The sequence below is a fragment of the Symphodus melops genome (genome assembly GCF_947650265.1).
Source record: "Symphodus melops genome assembly, chromosome: 19".
Classification (NCBI taxonomy): Eukaryota; Metazoa; Chordata; class Actinopteri; order Labriformes; family Labridae; genus Symphodus; species Symphodus melops.
Genome location: NC_136709.1, coordinates 8,110,151 through 8,127,781, shown reverse-complemented (window position 1 = coordinate 8,127,781; position 17,631 = coordinate 8,110,151). Strand labels below are relative to the sequence as shown.

Genomic DNA, 17,631 nt, shown 5'->3' with positions numbered 1-17,631 from the left:
AGTCTAAGATAAAAGCAAAGTTGAAATGCTATACAGCAGAAAAGATAGCCAACCTCATATTCAACCTTTTCAAAAAAAGTATTTGCATGATAAGTACTGCATATCTTTAAAGATGGTTGTCTTATTGGTAAGCCAATCAAAAATAGTTGCAACGCACTGTTTCAAAGATTAGTGTCCTGCAGCATTAATAGATTTAATTAAATTGAAAAGAATGCAATGGGTTTTATTATATTTAATACAACAGACTATTATAACAACATTATAAGAAGTAAATGAAGTGGATAACGTGTTATTTAACAGCAGAGGTAAAATGAAAAGTTTGTTCAACAACATCATAAAGTTCCCTGGTTCTCCAAGTAGCAAGATTATAGCTCTTCTGTCTGCTGTGGCTCTGCAGTTATTCAGCTTGGCAAGAGTTTCAGCTCCACAGCTCCACACAAGACTGAATATTCAATAAGGCCAGAAAAAAGACTGATGCAAAAGAAAGTACTCTTATTTGAAAAATCTACACTTGAATCTTGTCAACATGAAGGCTTATAATGTCCAACAACAACAAAACAATATCCATGATCCACCTTCACAGACTGTGCCTTTTATTTGAATGTATTCATTGCCTGTCCGTAGGTCTGTCTGCATGTTCATGGCTATTCCTGGTACTGCCTCTCCGTGGCAGTAAAGAAATCATCCAGAACGCTCCTCAGGTACTCAAAGGTGGGCCTGTCTTCGGAGTTTTCCCTCCAGCACAGACACATGATGTTGTAAAGCCCCTCCGAACAATTTTCTGGCTTTGGCATTCTGTAGCCCCTCTCCAGGTTCTGGATTACCTCTGGGTTGGACATGCCTAAACAACAGATACATTGTTGAAGAGTACACAATGATTCATTTTTTTCAGCATTTTAAATCTGTGTTTAATTTGTAATTTGGTGGTTTGGTAGCAGGGTAATTGCTGTGAATGAGAATTTACCAGGGTACGGTATGCGTCCATATGTCACAATTTCTGTCAGGAGGATCCCAAATGACCACACATCGGATTTTATAGAAAAGGTGCCAAAGTTAATGGCCTCTGGTGCCGTCCACTTGATGGGGAATTTTGCACCTTTGGAAAAAGGGGAACTTTTTTATACTACAGTTTTGAAAAACAGAGGTAACTTTGAAAAAAAAAATCAGTCATAACTCTCTAACTAAGATCAATGCATGACAATCACATTTTAGTAAGCCTGTCAAAAAAAAAGGTTGAGTGGACTAAAAAGCTGATTTAAGTGAACTGCACTGTACCCTCTCTTGCTGTGTATTCGTTGTCCTCAATCAGCCTTGCCAGTCCAAAGTCAGCAATCTTACAGATAAGTTCATGAGACACCAGGATATTAGCTGCTCTCAGGTCTCGATGAATATAATTTTTCTGCTCAATATAGGCCATTCCATCAGCCACCTGCAGGGAGCAGCACATGATCAGACAAGCATTTTGTGTGTTTGTGTGTAGGTGTGTGTGTGCGTGCGTGCGTATGTGTGTGTGTGTGTGTGTGTGTGTGTTGAAGCATGAAAAACATGACTGTCAGCAACCTGTGCTTGTGTTTATATTGTGTAAATTTGGACTCATGAACAGAAACATTACCAAAGCAAGGGAGTTAACCACTTCCCCAGGTCAATTCCTTTTACATCTGTGCTCCACCCAGGTACACCACTGTGCCTGATTCAGTCCCTGAAACTAAGAGCTGCAGCCCTGACGCGATACCTCACTGCAGACTGGCTGATCATTTGAAAGAGTCTGTGATTCAACCAAATACTACATGTCAGTTTGTCTTTGGCAGACTTTAGGGGAAAAGTCTCAGCGAGGATCTGTATATGTGTCTGTTTGTGTGTGTTCAAACACCTAACTCTCTCTCTCTGTTTTGCTGGGTCACTGGTGTATATTTCAGACATAAGAATCTGTCACATAAGTTCCATTTGCCCAGAGGTCTTCTCACACATGTGAGATGTTTGTATGACGTTTGTGTTTCAAAAGCTTCCACCGTCGTCATGGCTTCCTACTCAGGGAACTTAACACCTCTTCACTCTTTGTTTAATTAATTTCCTCTCGTTGAATCATCAGAAAAGTGAATTTTTTGGGTAAATTTAGATTCAAGCTTTAGGCTCCCAGCTGACATCGGTTTTGATTAATTCCTCAGCTCATCTGATCACCGACATAAATGCATTTTGGGAATTAGAAATGTGATTAATCACTTGACTTATTATGTTCAAAAACCTGATCAGTTACATTTGGAGTGTATCACTGTTATTGCTAAGTCAGTGCATTTGTCTGGCTTGAAAGCATCACGTTCACCATAGAGCCCCTTCTCAACTCTACCTCTGCTTGAAGCTATAAGACTTTACTTCAAGTATCATTGACTTCTTGAAGTTGAAACTTCACTCTCTCTTCCTGTGCTTGCATTTTCCATTCTTCCCCCCCTGAATCATGTAAACCAAATTTCTTCTGACTTGTAACATTTTAAGAAGTCAGTAGAAGTGGGCATGATAATAATTTGATATTTTGGGAAATATTCCTTTTTACTGTGTTAAAATCAAGTAGAAAAAGATTAATACTGCTCGCATGTTTATATGCTATATAATTAGAGCCAATACCATGTGAAAAGTAACTGCAGGGGCTTATTTGCTCCGGCACTGTCCCAGTTTAGACAATACCTTCCAGCATGTCCTAAGACCTTATCTTATCTTATTATTTTCTATATATTTTCTTATTGGTTTAGTTTTTTGCCTACCTCAGAGGACAAACAGGCATTTAAAACTTAGCACTATGAATTCATAAAATCAGATATAATCTGTTAATGAGTCATCTGAATATTTCCTGAAAAGGGGATTATGTTAGCAGTTTACACTTTCTCCCCGTTTCATGTCTTTTTGCTAATCTTAGTAAGGCTTCCCTATTTCTAATCTTTAAATAGAAGTCATGTTGAAAGTGGTATATTTTTTTCTTATAAGATATAAAATAAATTTCCTGTTTAAACAATGCAAAACATTTGTTTTAAATTGTAGTCTATATTTAACCTCATGCTAAATGTTTTTTTTTTATGTCAGCCATCAAGAGTAATTCAGAATGACGTTCAGTATATTGGAATACAGTTCCATGTGTGCTGTGAGGACATTTTTAAAGTATAGGCACCTTGATGAGTAGTAAAAACATTTGGTGTCACATGCACATCTATCCAGGTCTGTTATTTTTAGCTACATGTTGTGGCCATGTTTTATTTCTCTGAGGATCATGCTGAGAAAACAGGAGGTTGTGGATTAACTGAAGCAGAATCAGAGATGTGTAGTAGTAGAAATGCATTCACACACACACACACACACACACACACACACACACACACACACACACACACACACACACACACACACACACACACAATCTCAGTAGAAAGTTATGACTTGCCTGAGATGCCATGTCTATCAGAGTGTTCGTAGTCAAATTGCTTCCCTCAGTTGTTTTTAGGTAATCCAACAGGCTACCTGTGAAAATAAGAAGTAAGTTTAAAAGCTTTAGAAACTCAACCCAATTTTGAACTTGCCTATAAAGCTCAAGTGTATGAATCCGTCTAACAATTGATTTCCACCTCAAAAGGTGTGCTCCAAATGCAAATAAAGAATTGGTTAGAGTGACTTTTAGAGATGCTTATGTTGCCTATGATGCTGATGTTTATTGTCTCATACTTAAAGGTGCAGAAGAAAAAGCAACAGTGAAAAGTGCTTTGTCCTGAGGACTGGCGATAATCCCCTTGGTTATGAGCACTTTTATTGCTTTTAAGTGTAGAAACAGTTGAGGCAGAATAGCAGATTAAATCGAGGACACTGTGAGGAAGTTTAGCATTAGTCAACATGATGCATGGTTTCTGACAGTTGACAGTTTATGTTGATTTTGATTACAAAGAACAATACGTCTGCAAGCCAGCCAACCAAGTCAAACTAGAGGAAATACTTTAAGAGGAATGACCGTGCCAGGAAAGAAGGCCTTTGCTCTTCTGCTAAAGTCCGGAAGAGTGCTTTTGAAGTCTGAGAGCCAGAGGAACACTCTTTGTCAAGGTCACAAAAGGAAGCTGGGATGACACGCCTGTTATTTTCCATCTTTGTTGTCTTCAGTAATAAAAAAAAAAGAACAAATTGTAAAGACGGGAACTCCAAGCCATCCTTTCTCTTGACAACAGAGAGTGCAATTGTGTCCTGTCCACACGTGGATCCCAGACAAAGAGGCAGCCTCATGTAGGGCCACTGGTGGTGTTTTACAGGCCACACATGCGCGACTACACAAAGGCACTCCAGTCAATGCAGCTGGACATTGGCTGCTGTATTAGTGACAGCTTCTCCCTATGCATTTTGTGATTGTTCACCTCACTGAAAAAGAATAAAGACTTTTAAGGCTAAAACAAAATCGTGTGGCTGGTGCATTTTGAATTAGATTGGATTATCAATGTTTGTAATTTGTGATATGTCATTATTAGCTAAAACTTGCATTTCATTATTTAAGAAGGGGGGAGGAGTGGAAGTTGCCAGATGCTGAACAAACTGCCATTGTTAAAGCTTGTTTGCTACTGTGGCCTTATAGTGTTCAGGTATTTGTGTACATGTGTGCATCTTTTTGTGATTGTCTGTGAATGCATGTCTGTAATACAGAAACTGGAAAAGAGCCAGGTCTCATCAGGGGTGAACAATGCCCCGGTAAATCACCTTCTCCTAATTTAACACCCCTCATCTGAGACCAGCCAGGAGAAACTTCCCCTCTGTGAGTAAACACCAGAAGCTAAGGGGCCTGGAAAAGAAGTGAAAGTTCATGTTTGCTTTGTATTTTCTGCGCAGAGCAGAAGGGTCATGAGGAGACGCTGAAAATAGCCTATCAGAAGGCAGGCCACTTTAGCAGAGCAGCATACTTTGGAGGCAAGGCTCGTGACTTACTATAGCTCCCTATTAGTGTTTCACACACTGCTACATTCAAATACAATCACAAGAGATGATTATACTGAATAGTTCCAGTAATGCGAATCCTGTATTTTTGTCACACAAATAGAAAGTTTAAAGACTTTGGTTTTGTGATCAAGAGTAATTCAACAGAGCTGCTGGGGTGGAGTACCAAGTCTTTAAACATAATGAGTAATTTAAAGAGAATACACATAGGGCAGCACAGCATTTTGTTCAAGCATGTGCCCTGGCACTCAGTGCCATGATAACAGATGAACATGTTTGATCATGAATGTCTCTGGCATTGTCTATAAAACCTGTTTCTTCCGGGCACAGAGCTTATGTGATTCTTTCTTTGGAAACAGAGCGAGAGATTAAGGAAATGATTGTCTCCAACAGGTTTGGGCAATATTTCAGGTGATGAAACTGAACTGAAAGAAGCTGTTATCATTGAAATGCCCGCAAACCAGGTTTTCCTTTCTTTTGTCCAGAATTCTTTTTTGATCGTCAGCATTAAAAAAATTTTAGAAGTTCTACGCACCATTTTCCATGTACTCTGTGACAATATAGATTGGCTCCTGGGTAACAACGGCAAAAAGGCGCACAAGGCGTGCATGCTGCAAGTTCTTCATCATGTTGGCCTCTGCCAGGAAGGCTTCCACTGACATTGTGCCCATCTTCATACTCTTAATCGCCACCCGCCTTTCATTATTGTAGATACCTAAAAATAAACAAACATTACTTCATTTCTATGGGCATTGATACAATTATGATGCTTCTACCATGCAGTACCAAGGCATTATAGTTTGAAGTATAAAGGCAAACACTTTCTGGATGACAATGCTCTTTTGCAGGTGGTTAGGCTGCATAATGTTAACCATTAATGGTGTTCTAGCTTAGACTATAAGTTAGCAAACCATGGCCAATTGACATTAAATAGAAATGACTGTGGAGAAGTTTTGTTTGTGAGTCAAAGGTTGACATAGTATTGGCTTAAGAGGAAAAGTTAAGGACTAAGAATTACTATTCATCCTGGCGAGTAAGTTGGGCGTTGTGGCACATTTCAATCAAAACCACAATATTGACCTCAGACAGGGAAATACCAATCAATAGTATCAATTTGCTGGGAACCATGAACTCAATTATATCATGGTGTTTAAATTCAAAGTTAACCAAAGGTGCTTTATCTCAGCTTGCAGCTTCTTGTCATAAGAACAGTGGCAATGTCGAGTTGTGATTGAATATGAGCTAACTATAATAACAGATTCACATGACTGTCATTCAAACAGGATCTCGTTCCTGCTCTGGTACACTTATTCTGCTGTATGTTTTGACAAGCAAACCCACTGCAAACTAGTTTTGTATCCAGTCATACCACGCACTAAACATTTCACAACATGGATGAAGCGTAGCAAATGATCACTATTCAAAGCATTCCTCCATCTTTGTTTTTATCCACAATGGAAATCTTTCTACCATTAAGGATGTTCACTTCTTTTCATGTTAACTAACCAAAATAAACATTTCATAGCAACTGACAGTCACTCCCATTATTCAAGTATGCTCTCGAGTCAGTGTTGATAAGAGGTTGGAGAAACAAATACATTTCCCTTAATATATGCATGAATGTTTTGTAAACAGTGAGAAGCTGTGAAAGGAGTACAAGTCCTGTGGTTGGCAATATTTAACTCACATGTGGGATGTTTGGGATTGTGAATTGTGCTGGGATATGAGGTTGGAAAATAATCGTCCAATTGAATAATCACAGGGTTGTAGCATGGATCATTTCAGTTGATACCTCTGTCATTAAAATCTTATGCCTACTTGTTTATGTAAATGATCCACAATGGTGGATATCATTCTTGCAGGTTTTGTATATATAAATCTGGGACTAGCTAAAAAGTTGGGTACTTGTAGTTTAAGGGGTTGTAGGATAGGAGAGAAAAAAATCAATCTCCAGATTACCATATTACACAAGGCTACAATTAGGGTTGTGTAGAGGAAACCGTTCTGCATACACTGCAGGAAAAAAAACCCTGGCTAGAAACTTTCTCGTAGACATACACTAAAGACAACAATGTGACTGTACTAGGTTTTAAACAGCAAAAAGGTTCAGACTCTCATGATCAATTGTGCTTTACGAGAATAAATTAATAGTATTCTTAAACTTAAGCCATGAATAACCTTTCCTCCTCTACAGCCTGTATAATTTATTCGTCTTCTCTGTCACCCACCCATCCAGACTTCTCCAAACTGTCCTGCTCCAAGTCTTCGCTCCAGCTTCAGAGACTCACGAGGAATCTCCCACTCATCCTGCCACCAGGGCTTCTGCGGTGCCCTCGACTGACATGGTTTCAACAGCTTTGTGCACAGCCCATCTTCATCCCCTGGATGGCAGAGAAGAGGAGATTATTCTGTAAAATACTTGCATAGTGATCATTTATCTTGATCATAAGGCGGTACACACGTGAGTGATGCTGCACAAGCTCCTTCAGTGAATTAAAGGATATCTTGGCTGTGATGTAGAAGCCACCACTGTCCATGTTGCGGATTCTGTAGTGCTTGACTCCTTCCCCAGTGTTGTGGTCCAAGACCCTGATTGATAAGGAGTATGACCCTGGATCATAGAGGAGACATAACTGAATGTTACATGATGAAGGTTTCGCAAAAATAACTACAAATAAAATTAAGTTTGAGCCTACGCAGGATTGGTGTTTCTGTTTTATCATGAAGAGAAAAGTGATCAGTTAAAAAGTCTAACGTTACACTTGTATTATTAGGTTGACCAGATTTTGGTCTGTTCAGTTTTTTCTACTAAAACGTTTGATTGGTACAACACATAGTGGGCTTAGAATTCTACAGGCTGTGGCCTAACTCAACAGAACAACATCATTCAATAGCTGAATAAAAGACACGTACATATACAGTACAAGTCTTAACATATCAACAAATAAGCAAAAGTGAAATTAAACTTAGATGAAGCGAGTTGGGAAACAGGAAGGAGGTTGTGTTGAGGAAATCAGTGTTGTTTTAGAAATACTGCCAGAAGAACCCGATGTTGGAGGGTGTTAAATAAATTGAAAGTATTCTTCCTTTATGCATTTTCTCATTTCAGTAACACATATTAGCCTATTTAAGTGTACAACCTTTAAACATGTTTAAATCCATACCCAGACTTACTGGAAAGTAACCTTGTGACATATAAACTTTGTGTAGATTTTAGACTTTGTGTAAACTATAAAATGATTTAAGGAGGACTTCACCTGGGGTTGTCTCACTCTCTCTAATCAGGAAGGAGCCCTGCGTATTCCCAGGAGCGAGGAGGAGCCTCGTGGCTTCGTTTCTAGAAATGTTCTTAAAGAACCACCTGCAGCACAAACACACAACATGCTTCACCCTATGTGCTAACCACTTCCCTTCCCTCAGGGACACATCATGCACTATGTAAAATGGTGCTGTGTGGTGGAGTGACATTAAGATGAGCGAAGGATGATCATATTTCCTGTATGACGTACGGTTCAGTCTCCACTGTGGTCATTGCGACAAAGTTGTATGGGATGTAGCCCTGCTGGCCTGTGGTGAGAGACTCTGCCAAATACCACTCTGGATCATCCCTGGGTTAAAAGAGATGAGTTAGTTTACATGTCTGTGATGCCTCACAGTAGTCTAGCATGTCTTGGATGGATTGTTACATCATCAGAAAGTTAGACACACAAAAATACTACAATGTAAATAATTTGTTTAACTTTCATTCTCGTCCACTTTTAATATCTACAGTACATTTGGGCCATAGCCAGAATTTTACAAGCAACAATCTAAATGCACTTTCAAAAACAAGGATCTACCAGGAAAGTTATTCATGACAATAAACAAACTTTGTGAAAGTTTATGAATGGAAAAAATAACTATTTATGAATCTATTTTATTACAATTATTTTATTACAATAAAAAAACACAAAAACATTTCTTAGGCTACAGTATATACTGTATGTGTGAAGCATAACATGTACTGTCATCTTTATAGTCAAAATGTTTAGATAGAAATCACAGAAGCCATGATATTTTGGTCTTGGTCTACTTGATTGACTGAATAAAATTAAATTTTAGTTTAGCTAGTTACACTGCAACATTTTATCACATTTACATTATTTAGGAAAAAAAATAGCTACATTTTCCATACTAGTGAGTTGCAATGGGTTGTCACAAATGTGCACCAACGTCCTCTTTATGCTGCTAATATTTATGGCATTACTGAAATTAACTGTAGGGAGACAAACATATATACTGTATATGCTTCAGTGCACTGGGGCATCATAAAGATCAAGTTTGAGTGATACTTAACATAGCAGGAAAGGATTCAAGGGGTTAGCGTGTTCCATAATGGCATTCTAACGTTCAAAAATTGAGCCTATTATTTTATCATATTCTTTGAACAAAGCTTTATTTATATGAGTAGCTTACTTGTTGATGATCTTGAGTTTGTCGCCTTTCTCAAAGCCCAGGTCACCATCGTGTTTGGGTTCATAACTGTATATGGCCACCACAAGGTTGTCTGCAAAATATGTTGAATTTAAAAAAAACATGAAATACATTGGAGACTGTAATATTTTCACAAATATTACAGTTGAAACTGTAGAAAGGATCATGTTTTCATCATCTATCTATCTATCTATCTATCTATCTATCTATCTATCTATCTATCTATCTATCTATCTATCTATCTATCTATCTATCTATCTATCTATCTATCTGGTAATTGTGAATAGAAAGTTGTCATGCTCTCCAAAGCCCTCTATTCATATCAGCTATGCATAATCTGTTTCATCACTACTGTGTAACACCAAAAGAAGCTATTTAAAAATACCAACTCAAGGACTAGATTTTACATACATACAGAAAAATATAAAAGAAGATGATCCAAGACCCAAGTTAAATTGAAGCTTCAGACTTAAAAATGTGAACCCCACCTAAATCTTACAATGATGTAGTATTTTTGTAGTTATTTGATTAACAAATACCATATAGAAACAATATCATTTAGGCCAAGACATCACAAAATGATTAAATTCAAATCAGTTTCTTTAGGAAGGAGAAAGTGCAAATAATAAATGTGAAATCAAAATATATGCACTTTCAGTGTTTGTGAATAACTACTAAGACAGTGATAATTGAAATGTGAAAAACATAATACATGCTAATATGTTATAATAAATTGTAATTGGACATATATCATAGAAAAATGATGAAGCGTTCTAGTATATTTCCCTATGTTTTGCATGTCCTTATTTGACAATAAATTTACACATGAAATCTTCGAATTCAATAGACATCTAATTTATGTGTCTGTAATGTATGACCAATAAGAAATAAATAAAACAGTGCTGTGAGTCACATTGTCATTTGAAAGCAACTTTAACGACAAAAAAACAAACACAGAGATAAACATTATCTTGTTACCTGGTAAAGGAGACATGGGAGGTGAATACTGTGATGAGATCAGCTGGTCAGTGTACTGTTAAGAAAAACACGATGAGAAGTGCGTTTGAAATTACTTTTCAAATAAACAATACAATATTTATGTGTAAAAACAAGGCATTACACATGTACTGTACCATCCATATAAAGATATGAGCATTCCTGCTTCTTTTAGGCAGAAATCATTTGTTGCTAAGTGTTGTTCAGAGACAAAATGTCTAGCTGTATTGTGGTGGTTTACTCTTTTATTTCTAAGCTATTGAAACGTCTGACAACACTGGTAGAAGAGTTAAACTTCAATTTAAACACACACACACACACACACACACACACACGTCCAACACAGTTATAAAACTTATCCGGACAATCGTATTTTGTGTAATGTTCTTGGTAGTGGATAATGTTGTTCACACAACATGAAGTTAATGTGAGAGAGAGCTCAGGTCATGTTACTTCTGGCCACTCGCAAGAACAACACACACACACACACACACACACACACACACACATTCATCCCAAACTGACTTACACACACACACCCCTATCCATAAACAACCATGTGCATATACTGACACCAACACACAAACAATACAAAAAGTACAGACACTCACTGGATTACATGACTGGGGAGGTATGGGACAGTTGCAGTGGTCACAGATTTCATCCAAGTTTTCAATCCAGTCGCTGTCTGAATAGTCTGAGCTGCAGTTACATCCCATTTTTTCTGCAATTTAAAGGTCAAAGATATTTTTTATGGTGATTGTATGGGTACAAAGTGCTACACTGCTAAGCAATTCTCATATTAATGGCACAATGCATTTTATGGAAGTATTTTTACCTATATGTGAAATAGCTACAATGTTGCATAAATTACTTCTCTCCTGTGGGTCTAACCTAGTTTTCAAACATCTTGCCCAGCATTTTGACATGAAACACTGAAAATCCTTTTTTTCCCTTCTAATTTTAGCTGAATTTTGTATGACAGCGAAATGAGTTAACACATTTTATTTTCCTGAAGCTTCTCTAATCGGAAATGACTCAGGATTTCACCTCAAAATGGAGGCTCAGTGGTGACATTAAGAGGCTCAAAAATGTTAACGCTTTCATTGTGCACTCTTTTAAACACCTTATAAATCTAGCAAAAAATGTCAATTAAAATCACAATGATCTAATCCATAACTGCTGGAAACTACATCACAGGTTTATGTGTTGCTCAAAAATGAGAATTTATGTGAAAATCAAGCTCAATAAAACAGTTAAAAACTAATATGATCCAATGTCTGCATGTGTTCTACATTGTGCTTTTCTCTGGCGCTCTGTACAAAACAGCTTTCTCAAGATCACTTGGCTCCCACTGGAACTCTCATGGAACAGGGTCAGTGGGCTAATCGCAGCGGCCGTCTGTCCCAAAGGCTCAGAACCGTGAGAAAAATCTGGGGACGCCTGACCCAGCAATAACAACCCACCACTGTACTGATACCCTGAGGAACCAATCACAGCATGATCACTGGATTATGAGGAGTTTTCTTTGTTTTTCAATGATTGTCACCCCTATACGCCTACTGACCAACCCCTTAGGCAGTCCCAGAGTCAGTATTTTCCACTGAGGGGCAGCCCTCTGATTTTTATGATCTGAAACTGAAGGACTCTCCAAAAAAATACTGACAATTGTTATCTTTTGCAAACTATTATGGGTATGTGGATGGTGGGAGACAGGTCTGTAACAACATGTGGCATTTTAACTTCCATGGCAAAGTAGTGAAGTACGTGGACGACTAATTAATTCTTTTCATGAGGCATTGATGAATCATCCTATCTTAATTTGTCTTATACAAAAGATTTTAAATTACACTACAATTTCAGATTACATTTTTTCTTGCAATTGCACCACAAAGGTTTTGTACATACCAATGTCTCTGCGCTTTAACTTGTCATCTGTAATTCATAATATATAACTATATTTTCTCCTGTATGCAGAGATGTTCAAGAGTCAACAAACTATACAAACACTACTCTCCATTCTTTAAATTCATGTCCGATTTTAACAAAGAACTGAAAAATAATAATCATTTTCAAAACATTTTCAGAACAGTTAGAATATCCTCACGTAGTATTCTTCTCTTTTTTTTTTGTAATTTTGGACACATTGAACAGGGATAACTGAATATCTTATTTGGAAACAAAATATTTTCAAGCTGAATGGCTAATTGTTCTGGATGTTGACATGATTATTTTCAATATCTTCATTTTTAGTAAAAAGGATATTCTCTCAAAAAGGTTCAGTGAGCTCAGGAAACAACATCTCTGATTTATATAGCATATTATAAATGAAACGTGTATATTTCAAGGAAATGTTTGTTGTCAATCTGAACGTTTTTTTATAGATGGATCTGGCCATAATAGTCACATAGATCTAAAATGTTAACCTCACATTGAAGTATGAAACTTACCTCTTTATAAATGACTCTTCGAGCATCCAATGACATCAGATACCTAGGGCTGCCATAGAAATGTTCTTTACGAAATAATTGTTCTTCAAAAAAAGGCTGTAATCATCCGTCATCCACTTCTCTTTTCATAGCCAGCTCAATGCAACTATGTCGATGTGTGGCTGTACACGCACGCAAACACACTGTTGAGGAGCTGAGGTAAAAGACTAGTGTGAGTTTCCTGTCGTTGGAAGGTTGAGGGTTGCTCTGCTGGCTTTTAACAGGTGCTTCACCGTGCAGCTGTGTGTGAGCACGGGGGATCGTTATAGGCTCTATTGTAAAGGGGTCAGGACAGCACCTTTCCCAAAGTGGAAGCCAAGACACAAATGTTCCAATACAATTCCAAGACAGTGGTGAGGTTATAGTTGTATGTTTTTATGCTTTTATGTTTAACATCTGTGAGTCTGTGACCTTAATTGAAAATAAGTTATCATGCGAGGGAGGTTTTCATCAGATAGTATTTTATAATGTATGACATCTGCATTTATGCATATTAAAGGAGTACTTGTTCCTTGTAGATTTGTTGGATGTTTTGAGGTTTGCAGAGTGGCTATTTTCATCAACCACATGTGGTTTAGGTTTGTCTTGTTTCTGACCAGCAAACCATTAAATATAAGATTCAGCCTGGGTTTTCACAACTTTGTAAAGATGAAAAAAAGAGAGAACATTAAATCCAATGAGGAGGTTTGATGAACCATGTCAGTATTTTAACCTAAGGTCTTTGGTGTATTGGGGCCACAGCATTTAACCTTGAGTGGATGAAGGAGTAAAATAAAACTTGCAGATTTGTGACATACTCTAAGTCTGTGCTGTTGCATTTTCTACTTTTCTGAAAACTCTGCTGTGGTCTGCATGCTTCTCTTGTGGTGAACGACTGCTGCTTCAGAGTTTGCACCAGCAGGAAGTCAGTCCAAACATACAGGAAGTGCGCAGAGATGTGTACTCAGAAGACTATCTCAGCATAGATTGGGTGTCACTTACGATAAAACCACTTCAGCCCTCTCTTTTTCCATTAACATATATGTGTGAGTGTAAGCATGTAAATCTAGAGGGGTGGGAAACAAAGTTTAAGTTTTTTTACATTTTGATATTGATATGTGTTACATGATGTTACATAAACAAAATCAGAAAAGATTAACTTTCCCACCCATTACATTCCATAAAAAGGTAAAGCTTTATCAGTTTAAATTCCCACTTATAATAGAATAATTATCCTCTTTGGACATCCTCTTCTGACAGACATTGTGAACTTTTAAGGGTATCCCTAGTTTCCCCTCAACTCCAGTTGTCACTACCTCCAAATGTGGTTGGAAATCACATTCTGTTACGCAATCAAATAGAGATACTATCAAAAATGCATAAAGTTTTCCAAACCTCCTACCCTCAGCTCAAAGCTGCAGGTGCTGGCCTCCTTCAGTGTATTCTACTTTTTTTTTTTTTTTTTTTTGCTTATGCTTCTCATGTATATCACAGTACAGTCTTAAAGAATTTCAAATACTGACTTGGGTTTAAGCAATCTGGGGATACAATTACCTTGTGTTCACTCTTCTTCACCCTTGTGTTCAACTTGAATTTCCCTCGGGATCAATAAAGTATCTATCTATCTATCTATCATCTATCTTCTATCAACTACTGCTCATATGACATGTGGTATGATATGGAAGGTCAAAGGCAAGTATCTGCAGGGCAGACCTGAGTGGCATAACAAACACAAGTCAGAGGCACTTTATTGTAAAGATATTCCCCGAATAAAGCCTGTGGGTAAAAAATTACTTGGCCTCTTTAAAATGTCCATTTGATATTTATTTTCACTATTGAAGTCTGACGACATACATTAGGTCATCTATGTCCTCAAGTATGCCACATTGTGAACATCTCAGCAGTTCTCGAAGTGCTCTCATTTAAAACAATGACCTGACTCTGCCGAGGCATATTTGGTTTCTTGTAAAACAAATTATCTCCAACAATGTCTGTGTTTTCTACACATGCCTCTGGGGCTCCATTCATATGTGGGAATTTTACACTGGATCGTGAATGTCTCATAGACAGAAAGAAGATCCTTATTGTGCAGGGTAACAAAACTCTTTTAAACTGAGGACGGATAATGAGGATGAATCTGATGGAATAGTGGTGATATTTAGCCTGAATAAGATAAGAATTACTCCACAGCATGTCTAAAATCAAGACTTGAAACTACCACATAAAATTCACAAGCAACACACGTGTAAAAGTGTCTTTAATATTGTGCTGTATAAGTACAAATAGCAGTTGTAATCTATATATCAATCTTCAAAAGTATTTTATTCTCTCTTTTATGAATGCTGTTAAGTTATAAAACATATAATTCAACATGAACTAAACTGCCCACTGAGTAGTTAAATAAACTTGGTCACTGTCCAGCCATATATGGTTATGAATCTGTGCTCTGCAGCATCTGGACATAGTAATGGAAAACAAAAAAGCATTAGGCATTGCGTCCTCGGTCCTGTCACTGCATTGGGAGATATTTTTGGTGGCTCATAGTGAGGGGAGGAAATAAAGCGTGAACCCTCACACACAACAGTACCAAAGTGAAAACTTCAGTGTTCAAAATATGTTTCAGTATAAATTGAGCATACCAAAAATGTAAGGTTTACATGGACTAATGTAAAACAGGGGTTTCTAGATGTTTCACCACATGACCTCTTAAAATAAAATGTATAACATCACTGGCTTTTAACAGCCTAAAAGATTTAATAATATTTGATAAGCTTGAAAAAATAAAAATAAAAAAATCTTTTTGGTTCCTATTTTGTAAATTGATTTATCCAGCAAACATCTCCTGAGGCTCCAACACTTTGTTTGTGACCCCTGATCTAATGTCAGTAGCTAGTTATCTAAAAAGCTCCATGAAGCTATGAAGACACAGTCTAAAGTGAACCCCAGCATATCACATCCTAACTTCACCTTTATTTAATGCTTATGATACAAGGTTTTACAATGCCAAATCGTTGGAAGTAAGATGTTGCACAAAATGCCCATTCCATGTCTCTTTTTTTAGCCCAAATTTAAGTCTTTCTACTCTGATGAGCATTGCACTAAGAAGTTAGCAGCAGTAGAGAAACTCAGGCTCAGTCCAGGAAAAAGTGTCTGTATTAAGTGTGCCTGGAGATGGACACTTGCTTTTGTGTCAGGCCTGTGCATATTAAAGCAGTTATTCTATTTGCAGTCAGAGCACTTGGCTTTCAGTGCCCCTTAGTTCTATCAGCAAAACTCCTCCGAAAGAGAAAATAAGCCTCATAATATGTCTACACAGAGAGGAGATGATGGGAATATCTTCAGTAATGGTTGGGCTTTTTAACACAGAGAGAAGCGTCTGGAGTTTATGTTCATCTTGGTGAGGCCGAGGTGTTTGAGTGGGGTGGATAGAGCGAAGGCCGCCTTCATAGGGATGTCACATAGCAGGTCTGACTCCTCATCACACTCCTCCAGTTCGTATGTTGCATCGTCCAGCATCTCCTTGTGGCGATCACACACCTGCTCTACCTTCAGCCGGTGAATCTCCCCCCGCAGACGAATCAATTGACAAGCCAGATGGTTGTCCTGAACCTGCATCTCCCTCTGAGGAGAAGAAATGAGAGGGTTAAGGGAGAGATGTCGAAAATAAAATCTGGTCAATGAGATACCAGAAAAAAATAACTTGGGAGTTTGGAGAAAGATTGCGCTACTTCAGGGTTTATTATCATCTTATTCAAGTGTGCAGAAAACTGGCAAGTGGACTATAAGGGTTGCAGTCTGAGATAGACATCACATTGTTTAACCAACTGTTTTTCACTAGGACTCCGTGAAGTCATTGCCCTATAAGTTAAGTCAGATGTTCATGGAAAGCTGACAACTTACACCTGAACCATAGGAAGATTGGCATCTACATAAATCACACCTATGTGGATGGGAAACTTATATTTTGAGAGGTAACGTTGTCTCCTGCTTCTGCATTAAAATTCACTTTTTGAGGGGTATTTTTTGTGAATTAAGGTCACTTACCAGCTCCTTTCTTAGGAACTCCAAAGCATCATCCATAGTATCAAAGCCACAAATGTTGCGGACAACTATTTGTGAATTGTCATTACTCAGAGTCGCAGGAATAGGAACAGCATTTCCTTCAGATCCCGGGCTGCCTGCGGAATAACTCTCCTTCCACGATCGACTCCGTACCCGCTCCTGCCACTCCAGATAGGATGGTCTACGGGTTTGTAACTTTAGCTTCTCTGTAAGTGCTTTTACGCTGTCCAGGTCCTCAGTCTCTCCCTCGGAGGAATCCCCTCCAAACTCTTTAAAGTCCATTGGCGCAGTGATGAAAGTGGTACTTGGTAATGCGCGTTCACTTCACGCTCTAGATTGGCAGCAGGGCGGTGTGAGCGCAACAGGTCTTCACCTCCTTTATATGGAGATGAGACGCAGTGACCGCCCATCCCTCACTGGACAGCAACGCTGGATATAAAGTGGTATTAAATACTCGGAATTAAGATATTTAAGTTCCAGATGTCTCTTCAATTAAAAAAATAAAATAAACTATCTATCTGTCTGTCTGTCTGTCCGTCTGTCAAATTACAAATAAAAGAAAACGGCAGCAAAGCTCGTTTGTTTGTTGATTTTCATACATAGAAAATGTATGTCAATTTTACCGAAAGGGTTTAGGCTGAAGTTAAACACTTGTTGCGCCTAACTCTGTTGACAAAGTCAA

General features: G+C 38.0%; 2 protein-coding genes across 2 annotated transcripts; both read right to left on the bottom strand.

Annotated features, from left to right (window-relative positions):
* Positions 1–217: 217 nt before the first annotated feature.
* On the bottom strand, positions 218–13,048 carry lck (LCK proto-oncogene, Src family tyrosine kinase). Its single transcript, XM_079370533.1, has 13 exons — positions 12,870–13,048; positions 11,031–11,144; positions 10,402–10,456; positions 9,406–9,496; positions 8,460–8,558; positions 8,208–8,311; positions 7,412–7,561; positions 7,179–7,331; positions 5,486–5,665; positions 3,428–3,504; positions 1,276–1,429; positions 965–1,096; positions 218–841 (listed from the first exon to the last, which is right to left on the bottom strand). The coding sequence occupies exons 1-13, from the start codon at positions 12,903–12,905 to the stop codon at positions 645–647; spliced, it is 1,542 nt and encodes a 513-aa protein (XP_079226659.1). The 5' UTR covers positions 12,906–13,048; the 3' UTR covers positions 218–644.
* A 2,079-nt stretch (positions 13,049–15,127) lies between these two features.
* Positions 15,128–17,292, bottom strand: fam167b (family with sequence similarity 167 member B). Its single transcript, XM_079369588.1, has 2 exons — positions 16,932–17,292; positions 15,128–16,508 (listed from the first exon to the last, which is right to left on the bottom strand). Exons 1-2 carry the CDS (start codon positions 17,229–17,231, stop codon positions 16,245–16,247), a joined length of 564 nt encoding a protein of 187 aa, XP_079225714.1. The 5' UTR covers positions 17,232–17,292; the 3' UTR covers positions 15,128–16,244.
* Between the last annotated feature and the right edge of the window lie 339 nt (positions 17,293–17,631).